We start from the raw sequence: 16,831 nt of genomic DNA, 5'->3' as shown, positions 1-16,831 counted from the left end.
ATTTATTTATTTTTTATAGCTCATTAGCAGTTTAACCCCCCTTTTACATTTACAGCTCATTCTTCTTTTGCTACTTCAGAATCAGAACCAGAATCAGAAAGAGCTTTATTGCCAAGTGTGTTTGCACACACAAGGAATTTGTCTTGGTGTTAGGAGCTTCCAGTACAGAAAGTACAAACATAGTGCAGACAACATATAATTAAGGTGATAAAGAACACTAATGAAGAGAATATACAATAATTAAGGATAACAATAGTAATAAAAATAAAAATATACAGAAAAGAGACATGACCATAGACAGAACTGTGAATGTGCATGTGTCCTATGTACAGATGAACTGTACTTTTGTACTTGATGTACTTTTGTACTTTTGCTTCATCACACGATTTGATCCAATATTAGTATGTTAATATGTAGGAATTATCTTCGTTTGGGTATTAATTTTAATGCGTTATTATTTTGTCAGTAGCGCCATTACGCGAGGCCAATGATGTCATCAGTTGCGCGCAGCGTTGCTGTTTATGCTTTCGTGCAAAGAGCGCGACTGTATTCATTGATTGAGGTGGAAATCCTCGTAATGCACAATTTGGTTTATTTGCAAATTCGTGGAAAATAAAGGCGAAGCTGCCGTGTGTGCTATTGTCTTACACTGGTATAAAACTGCACGTAAAAGGTGAGTGATATGTGAGCACAATTGACGAGACTGTGGACAGCTGTTAGCTCGGCAGCTAATTAGCAAATTTACACATGCCAGAAAACGAAAAATACCAAAGCAACCCTGAATTATAACGTCAACCGTTATTGCAAAACACACGAAACGTGTATTGTTTTTAGATGTGGAATTGATTTTGAAAGGCTTCGTGGATTTGAAGCTGTATGAGACATGTTTACTTAGTCGTTGATACTAGCGTTTTGCAATTGCCCATGAATATATCTGCAAATTTCATGAATCATGTTTGGTTATTAAATTACTTTGAGATGCATACGGTCAAATAACGCTAATACCAGCTTTCTGTGTAAACTGTTCTGCTCCTATGTATTTAATTATTTAAAATTAGAGTAAATAATAGCAGTATTTAAAATATGCTATTGTATCTAACGTTATTTAAAATGTCAAGGTAGCTAACATCTGCTTCCCTTTGCCAATCACCATATAACTGACAGATAGCAGGTCTTGTATAAGTAACACATCTGTATTATACTAATTACCTGCCTGCAGAAATAAAATTCAGGGCACCCTAATTCTCACTCTTGCAGGCGGCGAGCTGGCGCAGGTAGCAGGTTGCCAGTGGACTATGAGAGATAGCGGTGGAAGCCTGGCCCAGAACCGCTGGCAAGGGGAACTCTCCTTGACTGTGAGCCAGGAAGCCAGCAGTGTTGGGGGCATGGGAGGAGTTCTAATGGATCCAAACTCCCCTCCCAATGCCACAAGTCCTATTCACCTCAAACTAGGTCACAAGGAGCAAGTCTGGACTGGAGAGTACATAGAACCAGTAGAGGTTGACGAAGAAGCTGGATTTGACGAGAATGAAGAAGATATGGAAGAAGAAGAACAAGATGAGGAAGAGATCGATTCTGAATGTGATCCATGGGAGGAAAAAGATGAAGTGGAAGACTGGCAAATGCCATTTGAATCACAATCACAAGCCATGCTCGCTAATAATTATCGGCAGCAGGTGTCCTCGCATAAAGGCGAGGCCAAATTCCAAGCCAGAGACTTTCCTGAGCACCCCTTCCAGATTCGGCTTCATGGACTTAGACAGCAAAGGCTGAAGCGATGGCAAAGACTACGGTCTAGTGCTACATTACGCAACCGGCTTGTGCAGAATTGGAAAACGTGGAGACAGCGGGCCCAGTGGGTCAGCACCTTAGGGTATCGACGGGCAAGGAGGTGGCGCCAGTATAGCCTTTATACCAGCAAGAGACGGGATGAGCAGGAATGTGACACCATGGGCTCATCACAAACAAGTCTGGAGACAAGTGGAAGAGAAATAGGTGAGACTTTTCCTTTTCTTGTTAAACTGAAATGTTTTCAATCTGGGGAATGGAGACCACAAGGGAAAGTACTAAGAGAAAAACAGTGTAAAATATGTTTTATATATACAGTGCCTTGCAAATGTATTCATACCCCTTAATTTTTTTCACGTTTTATGTTGCTGCCTTTTGTTAACTGCTTTAAATTAGTTTTTCTTTCTACATAAGTCTACACTCCATGCATCATATTGACAAAGCAAAAACAGAATTGTCACAACTTTGTAAATTAATTCCAAATAAAAAAACTGAAATAAGTTCATTGCATAAGTATTCATACCCTTAACTAAATATTTAGCTGAAGCACCTTTACAGCCTCAAGCCTTTTTTGTTTGATGCGACAAGCTTTGCTCATCAGCATTTGGCAATTATCTGCTATTCTTCTCGTCACCTCTTCCACTCTCAAGCTCTGTCAGGTTGGATGTGGGCAGACACACAATTTCAGGTTTCTCCAGAAATATTTGATTGGGTTCAAGCTCAGGCTCTGTCTGGGCCACTCAAGGACATTCACAGACTTGTCTATGAGCCACTCTTGCTGTGTGTTTAGGTCCATTGTCCTGTTGGAAGGTAAACCTTCTGCCCGTCTGAGGTTCTGAATGCTCTGGACTGGGTTTTCATTAAGGCTATCTCTATATTTTGGTGCATTGAGCTTTTCTTCTACTCTGATGAGTCCCACAGTCCCTGCCACTGAAAAACAGCCCCATAGCATGAGGTTGCTACCAGCACACTTTACTTTTGAGATGGTACTCTGCATGTGATGAGCAGAGCCTGCTTTCCTTCAAACATGATGCTTGGAATTGAGGTTCATCAAACCAGGGACTCTCGTTTCTCACAATCTGAGTGTCCTTTAGGTGCTTTTTTGCCAATTCTAAGTGTGTTTTCATGTGTCTACACTGAAGAGAGGATTGAGTCTTGCCACACTGCCATAAAGCCCAGATTGATGGAGTGTTGCAGTGATGTTTGTCCTTCTGTAGATTTCTCCTATCTGCATATACGATCATGGAGCTCAACTAGAGTGACCATCAGGTTCTTGGTCACCACACTAACCAAAGCCCTTCTCCATCAGTTGCTCAGTTTTGCCAGGAGGAATATTCCTGGTTGTTTCAAACTTCTTCCATTAAGGGTAACAGAGACTACGTTCTTCTGTGACCCTTCAATGAAGCAGAATTTTTTTCTGAACTCTTCCCTAGATGTGTGGCTTGACGTGAACCTCTTTCTGAGCTCTACAGACTGTTCTTTTGACCCCACGGCTTGGTTTTTGCTCTGATATGCATTATCAGCTGTTGGACCATTTATTAAGACGTGTGCCTTTCCAAATCATACCCATTCAATTGAATTTGCCACAGGTTACCTTCACTCAAAGTCTAGTAACACCTACAAGCAATATGAATGCTCCTGAGCTAAATTCAAACAGTCCCAGATAAGGGTATGAGTACTTATGCAATGGAATCATTTGTTTTTTTATTTTTAATACATTTTCAAAGATGTTAAAAACCTTTTTTTTTGCTTTATCATTATAGTGTATGTAGTGTAGATTGATGTGGAAAAAAGTAATTTAAAGCAGTTTAACATAAGGCAGCAACATAAATGTGAAAAAAAGAAGGGGTATGAATACTTTTGCAAGGCACTGTATATGAAACTAGATATATTTGATTTAAATGAATGATTGATTGTTTGATTAAAATAATAGAAATTATATTTAAAATACATCAGTACTGTAGTGAGTATAAATAAAAATGTACTAATCTAACATAATAGAAATTCATTATTTCCGGAGGGGGTCCCTTGCACGCAGTTGAAAACCACTGATTTTTAAAGTAAATAGAATTACAGTCAAAACTGCATTACATTACATGTTTGTTCTCTCTCCACAGAAAAACAATTCTCTGATTTCAATGGTTATCATGGGGATTCTCAGTCAAGTTCAACAGTCAGTGGGGGTCAGGAATATCTTTCTATGCCTTTGAAGCCCACCACTCAGAGGATGGAGATGACCCTTACAGAGGAACACAGGTCTTATGTGCAAGGTAGTACTCTTGTTCTCTAAAAGCTGCATGAACATATATCCTATCTTATTGTCTCTTGGGTTATGATATGGAAGTATGTCCAATGATAATGTAGATCTTTAGATCTCACCAAGATTGCAGTCTAAAATGGATGTTACTTAAGCTATTGACATAAAACTGGCATTAAGAAGATTTTTTAAGGGGTCATATTATGCTTTTTTTAAAGATCATTATTTGGTGTAAAAGAATATGTTGACATGCTTTAATGTTCAAAAAACACATTATTTTTCAAATACTGTACATTATTGTAGGTCCTTTATGCCCTGCCTCTCTCAAACGCTTCCTTTTCTACAAAGTCCCTCCTTCCAACAAGCGCAGTCTGCTCTGATTGGCCAACTGGCACATTGCATTGTGATTGGCCGAACACCACAAGCACTCATCGGAAATGTAACGCCTCCTTTCCATAATCGCGAGCTTCAGCTTTCAAAATAAAAGTAAAGACAGTTAATAATATCCTTAGTTTTACCATCAGTTCAAGCCCGAGGGGAACAGAGTCGCGTGACAGACACAGTGATGATGCTCGTATGTGTTTGCACACAAGACAGCCGTGATTAAGACAGCTGACTCCTCTGTGATTTGACCCTCTCTCTCTCTCTCACTCACACGTGCGTGTGCACACACACTCACACACACAATGCGCAAAACTCCGCATTTGAACAGTCAATAGCAAATACTTCAACTAATAACAAAACATACTTGCAGAAGCGCCAGATTGTCATAAAGTCAGAATTATCTCCTCTCCTAGGTTCACGAAACGGTCGTCCATAAGATGTGTTGTGATAACATCTGGGTTGTGCTGTTCTGTTGTAAGTAATCTTAATGATTCCTAAATGCATCTACTTTCGGAAGGCCAAATAAAGTGCTTTTGCTTTTGCATAGAAACACACTGCATCTCGCTGATGGCTGCATCAACACTACTGCGGTTACTGAAACCACGTCTTATCTCTTTGCGTGAACATTTGGGCGGCATTACGCAAATATTTCCACATCGTGACGTAGACGTGGGGGGCGTGTTTGAATGAGCCATTTTAGGGGGGCGTGGCAGAGTCTTAACTTTTATAAAGAATATCTCTTTGGTTTTGAGACTTTAGTCTTTGCAGCTTCAGGGATCTTATCTATGCACAATCAGCTTATAACACTCCAAAGAGAAAGGAAAACTTGAAATCACATCATATGACCCCTTTTAGAGCTTTTTTTGATTTCCAAATCATCCAGACTGCCTGTAAATAGACAAATTAATTTTCTCACATAATTTGGTCTTTAAATGGATGACACGTTCTAAACTTTGGTGGTTTTACCTCATGCATGCATATATTTATTTCTCAGGTCTTCTTGATGAGTACCTTCAAAAGTATGGAAGTCTAATTCCTGTACATTCAGATGATCTTGTTGAGGAACTGAAGGGCATCTTCAATGAGGAATTCTCTCAGCCCCACAGGTCTCACACATGCACAACCTCAAATACAAATATATATATATATGTCTTTGTGCATGCATACATACATCTTTGGAAGGTACTAAAGTTTTTTTCCTATACCATGTGCCCACAGGAAAGTTATGGTGCAACATTTAATTCAGTCCTACCAGAGATCACCAGGGACTGCCATGGTGAAAGGGTTTCGGGTGAATTACAAGCGTCATGTTCTGACAATGGATGATCTGAGCACCCTCTATGGACAGAATTGGCTCAATGACCAGGTGAGATTTGAGTTATAAATGCACAGCACTATTTTTCACAATTCTGCTTTTCTCTGTCCTACTTAATGCACGCTTTGTAAGGTCCACACATTTGGCCCAAAGAAGGTATCCAATGGTGGATGAAGGTTTCCTGCGTGTTCGGTCTTTTCAATGCGCAAAGTTCTTTATTTAAATTAAACTCTAATCTGACTCCATTTTATCATTTAATCTGACTCCATTTTATTATGACCTCGTATTTAGCTTGAAATACAAATTGATTGCTTGTCTATTTCTCTGATATTTGATTATTCTAGTTAACTCTTGACTTTATATTCACTCGTTCATTCGGTTGCTCATGTAGCTAACAAGGATACAACGTAATCTACTAGAGTCAATAATTACAGAGTAAAACAGAATAAGGTCAAATGTAACAATTTATTATCAGTCAGGTAAATACTGTATGTGCTATGTCAATTACATAGCCAATTCAAAGAGATCAAATCATAACAATATGCATACCTGACTTTCTAGAAATAGCTACATAGTGTGAAGTATTGAGACACACCTTTTGCCACATTTCCTTAAGTACTTCAGATCAAGACCAATACCCCCCGAGGTGGAGACAGGAACTAACAATTGTAATTTGCAATTTAATCAAGTCGAGTTAGCACCTTTTGGGACAGAAGGTAATTTGCATGAAAACCACTGGGAACTGACCCACCCTCTACAGTATGCAAAATATCTCTGAACTCTTAGGATCTGTATTACCTTTTAGTTTACTTCTTGTAAGAATGAGACCGTTGTACCAGTCGCCCTGAGACAATTCAAATGATACCAAACATGACTGCAAATATCACTTGCATTAATGTAGAACATTACATTCTACTATTGACCATTCTGAGTGAGCTAAGTGAAGGGTGGGTGAGGGGAAGGAAGGGGATGAAAAGGAACTGATGCATATGTGAGAGAGGCATTTTCTCTCAGTGGGATATGGAGACAGATGTCTGTATGTTAATGCACTGTGTGTGTGTTGTCCATCTCAGGAGTTCAAAGTGTCTGAGGTTCTGTAATTCTTACACACGCATTGTTCTTTGATCTGATTTCTTAAGGTCATGAACATGTATGGAGACCTTGTGATGGATTCAGTGCCTGAAAAGGTGATTATTTTTAGGTTTTTCACATTTTTCCTATGTATTTCTCCTATTGTCATTTTAGTTAACCTGCCCCTAGTTCAATCTTAGTAAAAAAGGTTGTGAAATACAAATGTATCCTGTTATGTTCAGTAATATGTAAGAAGTGAATATTTTTTAGTAGTAGTAGTTCGGTTTTATCATTGTTGTTGATTTTCAGGGAAAGTTAATTTGTATTCAGTTGTGTGTTTAGTGCTTTGTTATATCTAATGTTATCACCATTTTCAGGTGCACTTTTTTAACAGTTTCTTTTATGACAAGTTGAAGACCAAAGGCTATGATGGAGTGAAACGGTGGACAAAGAATGTAAGAAAACTGTAAACCTCTTATTTGATTTGATGTATACTACTGTTTAAGAGGCATCATTTAATATATTTTAAAACTTAACTTGTTGACTTGAGGGCAAAGCTGCTTAATATTTTTGTGGAAATTGTAATTTTTTAGGATTCAGGATTCTTTGATGAAGGTTCATAAGAACAGCATTTATTTGCAATATATTATGAATGTCTTTCTTTTACTTTTACAATTACTGACCCCATACTTTTGAAGTGTATCATCTTATTATTTGCATAACATGATCATGTATGATCTTATTGCATTACATAATCATGTACTGTCTAATGGTACATACATTCTTAGTGGTAATCCTTAAAGCAAATCAGCAGAATTTTCTTGATCCTTTTATTTATACAAACATATTTCAGGTGGACATCTTCCAGAAGGATCTGTTGTTGATTCCTATTCATTTAGAAGTGCACTGGTCACTGATCTCGGTTGATATTAAACAGCGCTCCATCACATACTTCGATTCTCAGCGAACCCTTAATCGCCGTTGCCCCAAGGTAAAAGCCCTACAAAAAATTTGTGTTTTCTGTACAGTCAAAATCTTCTCCACAAGCTATGAAATTTCTTTGAAATTGTGTGTAATGTCTAAAACATTATAATAAATAATGCATTCTTAACCTTTGTTTTTATGTTTGTAATTTATCTCAGCTAAGTGACATTTTTCTCTCCACAGCATATTTTTAAATACCTGCAGGCAGAAGCCATGATAAAAGAGAAGAGAGGTTTTCTCACAGGGTGGAAAGGCTTTTTTAAAATGGTGAGGCAGTCATTAAAGTGACTGTTACCATAAATTGCTACTTGACCTTTTTGTAATGTCTAATGCTGTTCAGTTGTTTAAATGACAATTAATAGAGCCTCTCTTTTTTGTTACAGAATGTTGGCAGACAGAATAATGACAGTGACTGTGGTGCATTTGTCCTGCAGGTATGTATATACAACATCTTCATTCTGAAGTTTTATGAGTGGTTGATGAGATTCAGATTAACTGACACAGTATTGTACATTTTATAGCTGTTTATCCAGAGGAGAAACCATTAAAGTTTTATTTCACCCAAAAATAAAAATTAGCCTGTGTTTTACTCTCCCTCCAGGCATCCTAGGTGTATATGACTTTCTTCTTTCAGACGCATCTAATCAGAGTTATATTAAAAATTGTCCTGACACTTCTAAGCTCTATCATTGCAGTGGGCGGGTGTTTCTATTCAACAGTCCAAAACACGTTGATTAAAGCGCACACATCCATAATAAAACGTGCCTCACACAGCTCCAGGGGGTGAATAAAGGCCTCCTGTATTGAATTCACGAGTTTTTGTATGAAAAATATACATATTTCAAACATAATAAACACTTTTCTCTCGCTTGCGCTATCTGTCGTACACGGAAGCCGTTCCGGCGGATGACGTAGGATGTATGCGTCACACGTGTGCCTCTGAGATATGCTAGTCTCGCAAGTTTGTTTACTCTAGCAAAGGAAGCAAAGTTTCCTTACTTTAGCAAAGTAAAACCAGTATCCTCTTGGCTTATCCTCCTTTATTTGATGCGTTTTGGACTGTTGAACAGAAACACCCGCCCACTGCAATGATAGAGCTTAGAAGTGCCAGGACAGTTTTTAATAAAACTCCGATCGGATTCGTCTGAGAGAAAAAAGTTACATGCACCTAGGATGGCTTGAGGGTGAGTAAATAACAGGCTAATTTTCATTTTTGGGTGAACTAACCCTTTAAGCTCTTTTAAAAACCACAAGAAATGTGTCAGAACATATGTTGTTTGAGATGTCTTTTCCTCAGTTACACACACAAGATTTACCTCTTATTTCTCTTTTTATTTTCTCCACCTCCATTTTAGTATTGCAAGTGTCTCGCATTGGGTCAGCCCTTCAGCTTCAGTCAGCAGGACATGCCCAAGCTGAGGAGACTTATGTACAAAGAACTGTGTCATTGCAAGCTCTCACTGTGATATTTCTGTAAAGACTGCACAGCCAGAGGAGAAAAAGATACATTTGTTAAAAAGCCTGAGAGACTTCACACTGAGGATATTTCATCCTCGCTCACTTTTTTCATTTTGTATAACCTTTTTGTTTGTTTTCATACTGGAGCCCAACATCTTGATTGAGAGATCTGAGGTGATTAACGTTTGACAGCCTGTCTTGTCCTTGTGACATTCTACCTAAATGGAACACTGTTTTCTGATTTTTTTTCTGCGTATAAAGATGTTGCAAAACTCCTGATCTGAAATGTTGGCATGAGAGTAACTGTGCTCTAATGCAAGTGACAAATCATGTCTGCAGTTTTGTTCTTAATAAATCGTCTTAAGAAAATAATGATCTGTGTACACATCAGAACACTTAAATTATTATTTTGTTAGTCACATTGCAATTAATGATGACATGAAATGGCCGGGATTTATTATGAAAGGTTACTGAATTAACATGTCTGTGATCTAGTTATGCTGTGTCACCCTTATTCAAACTGGAAATAATACCAGTAAGCTGCTTTTTCCTCAAAGCATATTTATATGGACTATTAAATCACCCACTAGTAAACACCAGCTGTGAATCATAAATGACTCCCTTGCAACAATTATGTACAGGAAAACAGCTCTTGGGCAATAAGGGAAGGGTTATCTCTGACTATTTTCTGGAAGTTGATCACATTAGTATTTGACAGAGTAACAGTTTTTTTTTTGTTATTCAAATACTGTTAGCAACAGTTCAAAAGCAAACGACAAATGGAAGGAGCAAACGGGAACACAAAATGATGTAAATTTAAAAAAGAAATATTAATTGTTATGAAATAAGTTCCTTTACTATTTAAAATACTGGTCGTTTTTAAAAGGTAAATTCCGAAAAAACAAAAACAAACGTCAAGCTTAAAGAAAAGGCAAATTTGTGGTTTAACTTCGAGCTAGGATTTTTTCGTGACGTCTTCAAGCAGGCACTTATATAGGGCGGTATAAATCGTTTCTGGACCAATGGGAAGTCACGGTGGGCGGGAGTATAATCTGATTGCTCGGGACGATGTCCAATCAATGAGCTTTGGTTGTCGTCACGGTTTAAGTATTTGCGCGTTTCCGCCAGTCTCCAGTTCTTTGTAATGATGTCGTCTGAACATGAAGATAGGTAAGGAAACGTGCTCGAAGAAATTTTTGCCCAGTTTGTGTTAATGATGTCCGTTTACTTGAAATGTTCAGTTAGTATCACTGATTTCACGTGATTTGTTTGAGAATATTGAATATTTGTCTTTCATATGCGATTGGAAAGCTAGCATTATCAGCCGGTTTGGTACGTTCCTTCTCTCTCGGTTCCCGCCTCGTTGAAATGTTTCAGAAAAGCATGGTTTTACCAGGTAACGTTAGTGTTAGTACCAGTCGTTTTATTTCTACGTTATATCCGTGAAGTCCGTTGAAAAGTATTTTAAAAGGGGTTTTTAACGTCTATTCGATGTTCCGTTCGAATGCCGGTTCTTGTGACGCAACGTGTCTCACGCGCTCTTTCAGTTCCTCGTGTGACCGGCGCGTCCATGCGGCACATGGTCGCTCCCTTCTCCCCATTTTCAACCGGTTGCCTACCTTTTTAAGCTTTATTGTAATGTACTTTACGTAAAAATTAAGTGTCTGGTGCCATATAATATTAAATCTGTGCTTTGTTAGATGTAGGCCTAAAAATGGGGAAATATGTAGGGCACGTGGCCTATCTTGGGCGAGACAATAGGGTGGTCTGGCAGTGTAGGCCCAAGGCCTATCATATATGCCTCGTTTATAATTAAAATGTATATAAATCATAGACGAACAATTATTTTTGTTTGTTTGTTTTTTCTTTTACGAAAAAGTGAAACGGTTCCGTCGGTGAAAAGATTACTAGTATACTTTGTCTAGAAATAAATGGCGTCGTATATGGGTATAATAATATTACTAAATTGACGCACGAGTTAGTTTTATATTGCATTTTATAAGGACCTCCATTTAAATGATCGATTGTTACCGACGCATTAACGCATTTAGTGGAGCCACGTTGGTAATGGCGCTGAGCGAAAATGGCTGCCTGGTCATTTTACGAGGTTACGATGGCTGTGTCTTAAAGAAAACTAACGCTGTTTTATAAGTATTACAAATTATTAAAATGAAAATAGTCATCGAAACCGGTGTGAATACCCGGTCATTTAGACACTTAACAATAGATTATTACAAGTAATTTATAGCATGTCTGGCTGTAGGTAATCCCCCTATGCTGTAAGGGACTTGGTAACTCAAATATTGGTTTAGAATCCACTCAATCTATGTTTAGTTTTACGTTTATGAAAATGTGCCCCTTTGAGTTTTTTTTTTTTTTCTCTTTGGCTCACAAATGAATGTGAAATTAATTTTACATAAAAGCTATACTAATTACAGCCTCTCATTTCAGACCCAGAGATGATGGCCCTGAGGGGATGGAGCCAGATGGAATCATTGAGGTTCGTGACTCTTAAAAGCCGTTTCACCTACAGTTGTCTTTTTTATTTTTTTTATTTATATATATATATATATTTTATTTTTTTATTATAAACCGGTAAGAACTGATTCAAGTTTGTTGCAATTTGTGTAGTCTCTTTTCCTTTGAGAAAAGTGTAGCAGACTGTTCCAAAAAAAAAAAAAAGTGTGACAAACACTTCAGTTTTATGAGCATGTCCCCTTTCATTGGGCAAGGCTGTGTCTGTCAATGGCACAAAGTCTTACATCAGTTAGGGGCAAAGCAAATCAGGGCCATATTCATCCCAGTCAGCTCAAGACAGTGAGAAAAGACTGTTTCATGGTATGGACACAGATACCTGTCAATGCCTTTTTTTTTATTATATTCATAGGGAATGTCAGAGTCTCTCTCTGGATGGATATAGATAGTGTTTAATGCTTATTTCTTTCTTTTTTACAGAGCAACTGGAAGGAGATTGTTGATAGTTTTGATGATATGAACCTGCGAGAGGCTCTTCTCAGAGGAATCTATGCTTATGGTTTTGAGAAACCTTCCGCCATTCAGCAGAGGGCAATTCTCCCTTGTATCAAGGGTATGTAAAACTTAATTGGTCTGGCTGTGTTTTTGTCATTTAATACTGTAATATAGGACCCATTTATTCACGTCCTTATTAATTGGGCAAGGTGGTGTCTGTCAGTGACACTGACCTATATCAAGTAAGGGCAAATGAAATGAAGCCCATATTCATCCCAGTCAACTCAATGCAGTGAGGCATAGACTGTTTCATGGTATGGGCACAAGCTGCCTTGGTACTGTAACATAACAGTGAAACTCCATGTGATTGAATAGGCATTTGTTAATATTCAGCTTTTTTTTGCCTGTAGGGTATGATGTCATCGCACAGGCTCAGTCTGGCACAGGAAAGACCGCCACCTTTGCTATCTCCATCCTGCAGCAGATTGATATTGAGCTGAAGGCTACACAAGCTATGGTGCTGGCTCCTACCAGAGAGCTTGCCCAACAGGTGAGAACTGTTACTCATTCAGGTTTGTTATAGCACTCTGTTATACAGTTTGTCTCTTCCTTTGAGGAAAGTGTAGCAGATTATTCCAAAAAGAAAGTGTGGTGAACACTTCAGCTTTATAAGCATGTCCCCTTTCACTGGGCAAGGCGGTGTCTGTCAGTGACACAAAGTCTTATATCTGTTAGGGGCAGAGAAAATAAAGGCCATATTCATCTCAGTCAGCTCAACCCAGTGAGAAAAGACTGTTTCATGGTATGGGCACAGATACTTGTCAGAAACCTCTTAAGATGCTTTGCGTCATTTTGCAATGACTTGTGAGCACAGGTGTTTTTTCAGATCCAGTTAAAGTTAAATGGATTTGATCTTTTAGCTATTGCTAAAATGTCTTTTGTCTTCCTCAGATTCAGAAGGTGGTGCTGGCTCTTGGAGACTACATGGGGGGAACCTGCCATGCCTGCATTGGTGGCACCAATGTCCGTAATGACGTTCAGAAGCTCCAGGCTGATGTGCCCCACATAGTGGTTGGAACCCCTGGCCGTGTGTTTGACATGCTCAACCGCAGATATCTTTGTAAGTGCGGATGACAATCATTTGTTTCAGTGGACTGTCTTATGAGACTTGTATTGGAATTCTCAACTACCTGTGTTGTTGGCTAAATGAGTTTAATACCCTTCTGTATGCCAATGGCTTGGAAATGACTTCGTTGTTTATTTTCTTTTTCAGCTCCCAAATACATAAAGATGTTTGCGCTGGATGAGGCAGATGAAATGTTAAGCCGTGGTTTCAAAGATCAGATCTATGAGATCTTTCAGAAGTTGTCCACAGATACTCAGGTGAACTTATTTTTTGGTTTGATTTTTCTTTGTGCCCACACCAAAGTTCTTCTCCGACCAGCTTTGTGTGCTGTGATGGAATCATAAACTTTGGTAGAGTAATGTAGCTGCTTTCCACATTGATTGGGCTCATGGGTCCCTTTTCATTACTATTATGCAGCTTACATTTTAAATCCTAAGTAGTTTTCATTTGCTGTACGTTTAATTTCTAAATGGCTGAAAGTAGTAAATCATCTCTTTGTCTTGGTCAAATTTACTCCAGTCAGCCAAGATGATCACAATGACTGTAAATTTAAATTTTTCATGTTATAGGCATCAGGTTGCGGTTAGTGTTGACTCATTTTGTAAGCTATAACTTATGCATTTTTATTTTTTTTTCCCAGGTGATTCTTTTGTCTGCCACCATGCCTCAGGAGGTGCTGGAGGTGACCACAAAATTCATGAGAGAGCCTATTCGTATCCTAGTTAAGAAGGAAGAGCTGACCCTTGAGGGTATCCGGCAGTTCTACATCAATGTTGAGAAAGAGGTGAGTGGAGAATTTAGGGTTGAGAGAGGAGCATTTGTATCTCAAAGTTATCCAAATTGTTGTGCAAAGTTGCAGTCATTTGTTACTAAAGTTGTAATGCTGTTTTGTGATGATCCCCATGCGTGTCAACTGATCCCAGACTTCCTGCAGTGCTGTGTGTCTGATAAGCGTTTTGCTTAACTGTGCATTTGAGCCTGTAGGACTCTGGGAACATGATCTTAACTTTAATCTGAAAACAGCACCACCCAGTGGCAGAGCTGAGTTGTTGTTTTTTGGTTTGGTAAGATCTCTCTGTCTTTCAGGAGTGGAAGTTGGACACATTGTGTGATCTTTACGAAACCCTGACCATCACACAGGCTGTAATTTTCATCAACACCCGTCGAAAGGTGGACTGGTTGACTGAGAAAATGCATGCAAGGGACTTTACTGTTTCTGCACTGGTGAGTGACAGTCACATGATTAGTCACATGATTAATTATACATGTACATGTTTTATGAACTTTATGCACTGTCTTCATAGCACGGTGACATGGAGCAGAAAGAGAGGGACGTCATCATGAAAGAGTTCCGCTCTGGCTCCAGCCGAGTCCTCATCACTACTGACCTGCTGGTAAGCTACTTCTCACCTTCACTCTCAGTTCTGAGATGTCACACCAAGGATACCTCTTCCACCAGCATTCAGTGCTGTGATGGGTATCAATGTCTTTGGGAGACTATTCTAACTGCTCTTCACAGTGCCTGGGCCCCCAAGTCCCTTAACACAACTATAAAGCAGTTGACATTCACACGCAAAATCTGAGCTTTTAAATATCTTTAGATTGTTAGTTGACTGCTCTTGTTCTTAAATCTGTAAGTGGACTAAAGCGTCTGAAATGCTTTCAGGCAAGAGGCATTGATGTGCAACAGGTTTCCCTGGTTATCAACTATGACCTTCCAACCAACAGGGAAAACTATATCCACCGGTAAGTCGGAGCACTTTTTTTTTTTTTTTTTTTTTTTTTTTTTTTTTGGTCTGATTTGTTCGATTCTGGCTGTTGTGTAATAACAGTGCTTTATTTGTATAGAATTGGACGTGGTGGCCGTTTTGGCAGAAAGGGCGTCGCTATCAACATGATCACTGAAGATGACAAGCGTACACTCCGAGACATTGAGACCTTCTACAATACAACCGTGGAGGAAATGCCCATGAACGTTGCTGATCTTATCTAAGACCCCAGCCTTTTCTTTTTTTTTTTTTTTTTTTCTCTTCCCTCCTTTAGTCTCATTCCAACCCACATCCCTTTTCACGCAACTCCCTCACAAATCAAGTACTGTTAATTCTGAGGGTGTGCTTTTTCATAAATCCAGTGTGTCTGTCACATCACTCAATTATTCAGAATGAATGCTCAATATTCCTAAGGCTCATTTAATCTTGTCCTTTGAGTGCTGCCATCTACTGGTTAAGAGGAGGCATTGTAGGGCTTATTTGCATGTATGGTGTAAATGTTAATGCACTGACTGGCATATGGATTGAAGACATGCCCTGCTTTTCTTGAGTGTTGGTTTAACCATTTTTGAGATGTGACTGTTTACATTGGATTTTTTTTTTTTTTTTTTTGTACAAAAAAACGGGGCGAAGGATGTAAAATACAGAATTATTCATGTTTTATATGGGGGACTTGGACTCTTATTCCAAATCTTCATCTTTATTTTCCTTTTACAGAAGCATGAGTGCTGTAAGTTCTGCTTGAGGGGGGAAAAAAAAAAAAATGCTTCAGTCCAAAAGGAAGCTGGATTTGTGCGAGCAAACCAGATTGTAAAGTTGCAAAATGTGGTCGTCATTTTCTCCTGGTCCAAATGTTCTGTTACATCTCTGTGTTGTCCTGTGTGCGTGGTTGTAGCTTTTTTTTTTTTTTTTTGTAAATAGGCTTTACTCTGGCAGGATGGGTGGCTGAAGGCATTAGAAATTAATTTGGCATGATTGGTATGGCAGGTTAACGACCCACTGTTGTATTGCCTCAGATTTTCTCTGCATCATAGTCCTATCGAGGAGAGTTGCTCCTACAACCTACCTCACCAAACTGTGTTGGATGGGTCTAAATATGTACAGGACCAAACTGCAGTAGTAGAGCATATAGAGATCATTGTCTTCGTATTGTTCAAATGCCTGTCTTTTGTTGGGTGGGTTTGGATGTGGGGTTTACATTGGTCAGTGCTATTTTTTTAAACAAATTTATTACAAATGTGATAATTATTAACCTTTTTGAGACAGAAGCCATGTATTAAAATCTTTTCTACATTGGACTCTGTATAGTATTTATTTTAATGGTCTGAAATAAAGGTATTTCCCATTTTTAACATGCTAAGCTGACTTTTACTCGTTCATTGGGTTTAATTTAGACTAGCTTCATATTGCAATACGAGTATGTGAGCTCTCAAAGCATGTTTGTGGTTCCACTTTTTTTTTTTTTTTTTTTTCTTTCAACATTTCAATCCTTCAAATGATGTTTGATCAGATGTAGGGTTAGATGGTAGACATGGATGTTCAGTAACAGCCGCACAAGTTTTATCTGGATTGGATCTGTAATAAGGATGATGGGAGTTACTATTGCGTCACTTGCTCACCGGTGCATTCTCTGCAGTGAATGGTAGCCTCAGAATGAATCCAAACAGCTGATTTAAAACCATCACATATAATCTACAACTAATGTCTTG

At 38.6% G+C, this 16,831-nt stretch overlaps 2 protein-coding genes across 2 annotated transcripts; both read left to right on the top strand.

The window, feature by feature from the left end:
- Positions 1 to 502: 502 nt before the first annotated feature.
- On the top strand, positions 503 to 9,866 carry senp3b (SUMO specific peptidase 3b). The gene is made up of 11 exons (XM_079443292.1): positions 503 to 673; positions 1,258 to 1,995; positions 3,906 to 4,058; positions 5,424 to 5,535; positions 5,648 to 5,795; positions 6,884 to 6,931; positions 7,193 to 7,270; positions 7,669 to 7,806; positions 7,983 to 8,066; positions 8,183 to 8,233; positions 9,155 to 9,866. Exons 2-11 carry the CDS (start codon positions 1,296 to 1,298, stop codon positions 9,263 to 9,265), a joined length of 1,623 nt encoding a protein of 540 aa, XP_079299418.1. The 5' UTR covers positions 503 to 673; positions 1,258 to 1,295; the 3' UTR covers positions 9,266 to 9,866.
- A 522-nt stretch (positions 9,867 to 10,388) lies between these two features.
- Positions 10,389 to 15,733, top strand: eif4a1a (eukaryotic translation initiation factor 4A1A). The gene is made up of 11 exons (XM_079443307.1): positions 10,389 to 10,427; positions 11,709 to 11,757; positions 12,213 to 12,345; positions 12,638 to 12,777; positions 13,179 to 13,347; positions 13,501 to 13,610; positions 13,994 to 14,137; positions 14,440 to 14,577; positions 14,658 to 14,747; positions 15,020 to 15,099; positions 15,202 to 15,733. The coding sequence occupies exons 1-11, from the start codon at positions 10,402 to 10,404 to the stop codon at positions 15,344 to 15,346; spliced, it is 1,224 nt and encodes a 407-aa protein (XP_079299433.1). The 5' UTR covers positions 10,389 to 10,401; the 3' UTR covers positions 15,347 to 15,733.
- Positions 15,734 to 16,831: the final 1,098 nt, after the last annotated feature.

Source organism: Barbus barbus (genome assembly GCF_936440315.1).
Source record: "Barbus barbus genome assembly, chromosome: 2".
Taxonomy (NCBI): Eukaryota; Metazoa; Chordata; class Actinopteri; order Cypriniformes; family Cyprinidae; genus Barbus; species Barbus barbus.
Note: the sequence above shows the minus strand (reverse complement) of the source record. Positions and strands in the feature narration are given on the sequence as shown.

Bases quoted from the DNA above. Each gene is read 5' to 3' on its own strand.
- senp3b (XM_079443292.1), top strand. From the start codon at position 1,296: ATGAGAGATAGCGGTGGAAGCCTGGCCCAGAACCGCTGGCAAGGGGAA. The intron at 5,536-5,647 runs GTCTCACACATG...ATGTGCCCACAG, and splicing joins GAATTCTCTCAGCCCCACAG to GAAAGTTATGGTGCAACATT. The intron at 5,796-6,883 runs GTGAGATTTGAG...TGATTTCTTAAG, and splicing joins AGAATTGGCTCAATGACCAG to GTCATGAACATGTATGGAGA.
- eif4a1a (XM_079443307.1), top strand. From the start codon at position 10,402: ATGATGTCGTCTGAACATGAAGATAG. The intron at 14,578-14,657 runs GTGAGTGACAGT...CTGTCTTCATAG, and splicing joins ACTTTACTGTTTCTGCACTG to CACGGTGACATGGAGCAGAA. The intron at 15,100-15,201 runs GTAAGTCGGAGC...TTATTTGTATAG, and splicing joins AGGGAAAACTATATCCACCG to AATTGGACGTGGTGGCCGTT.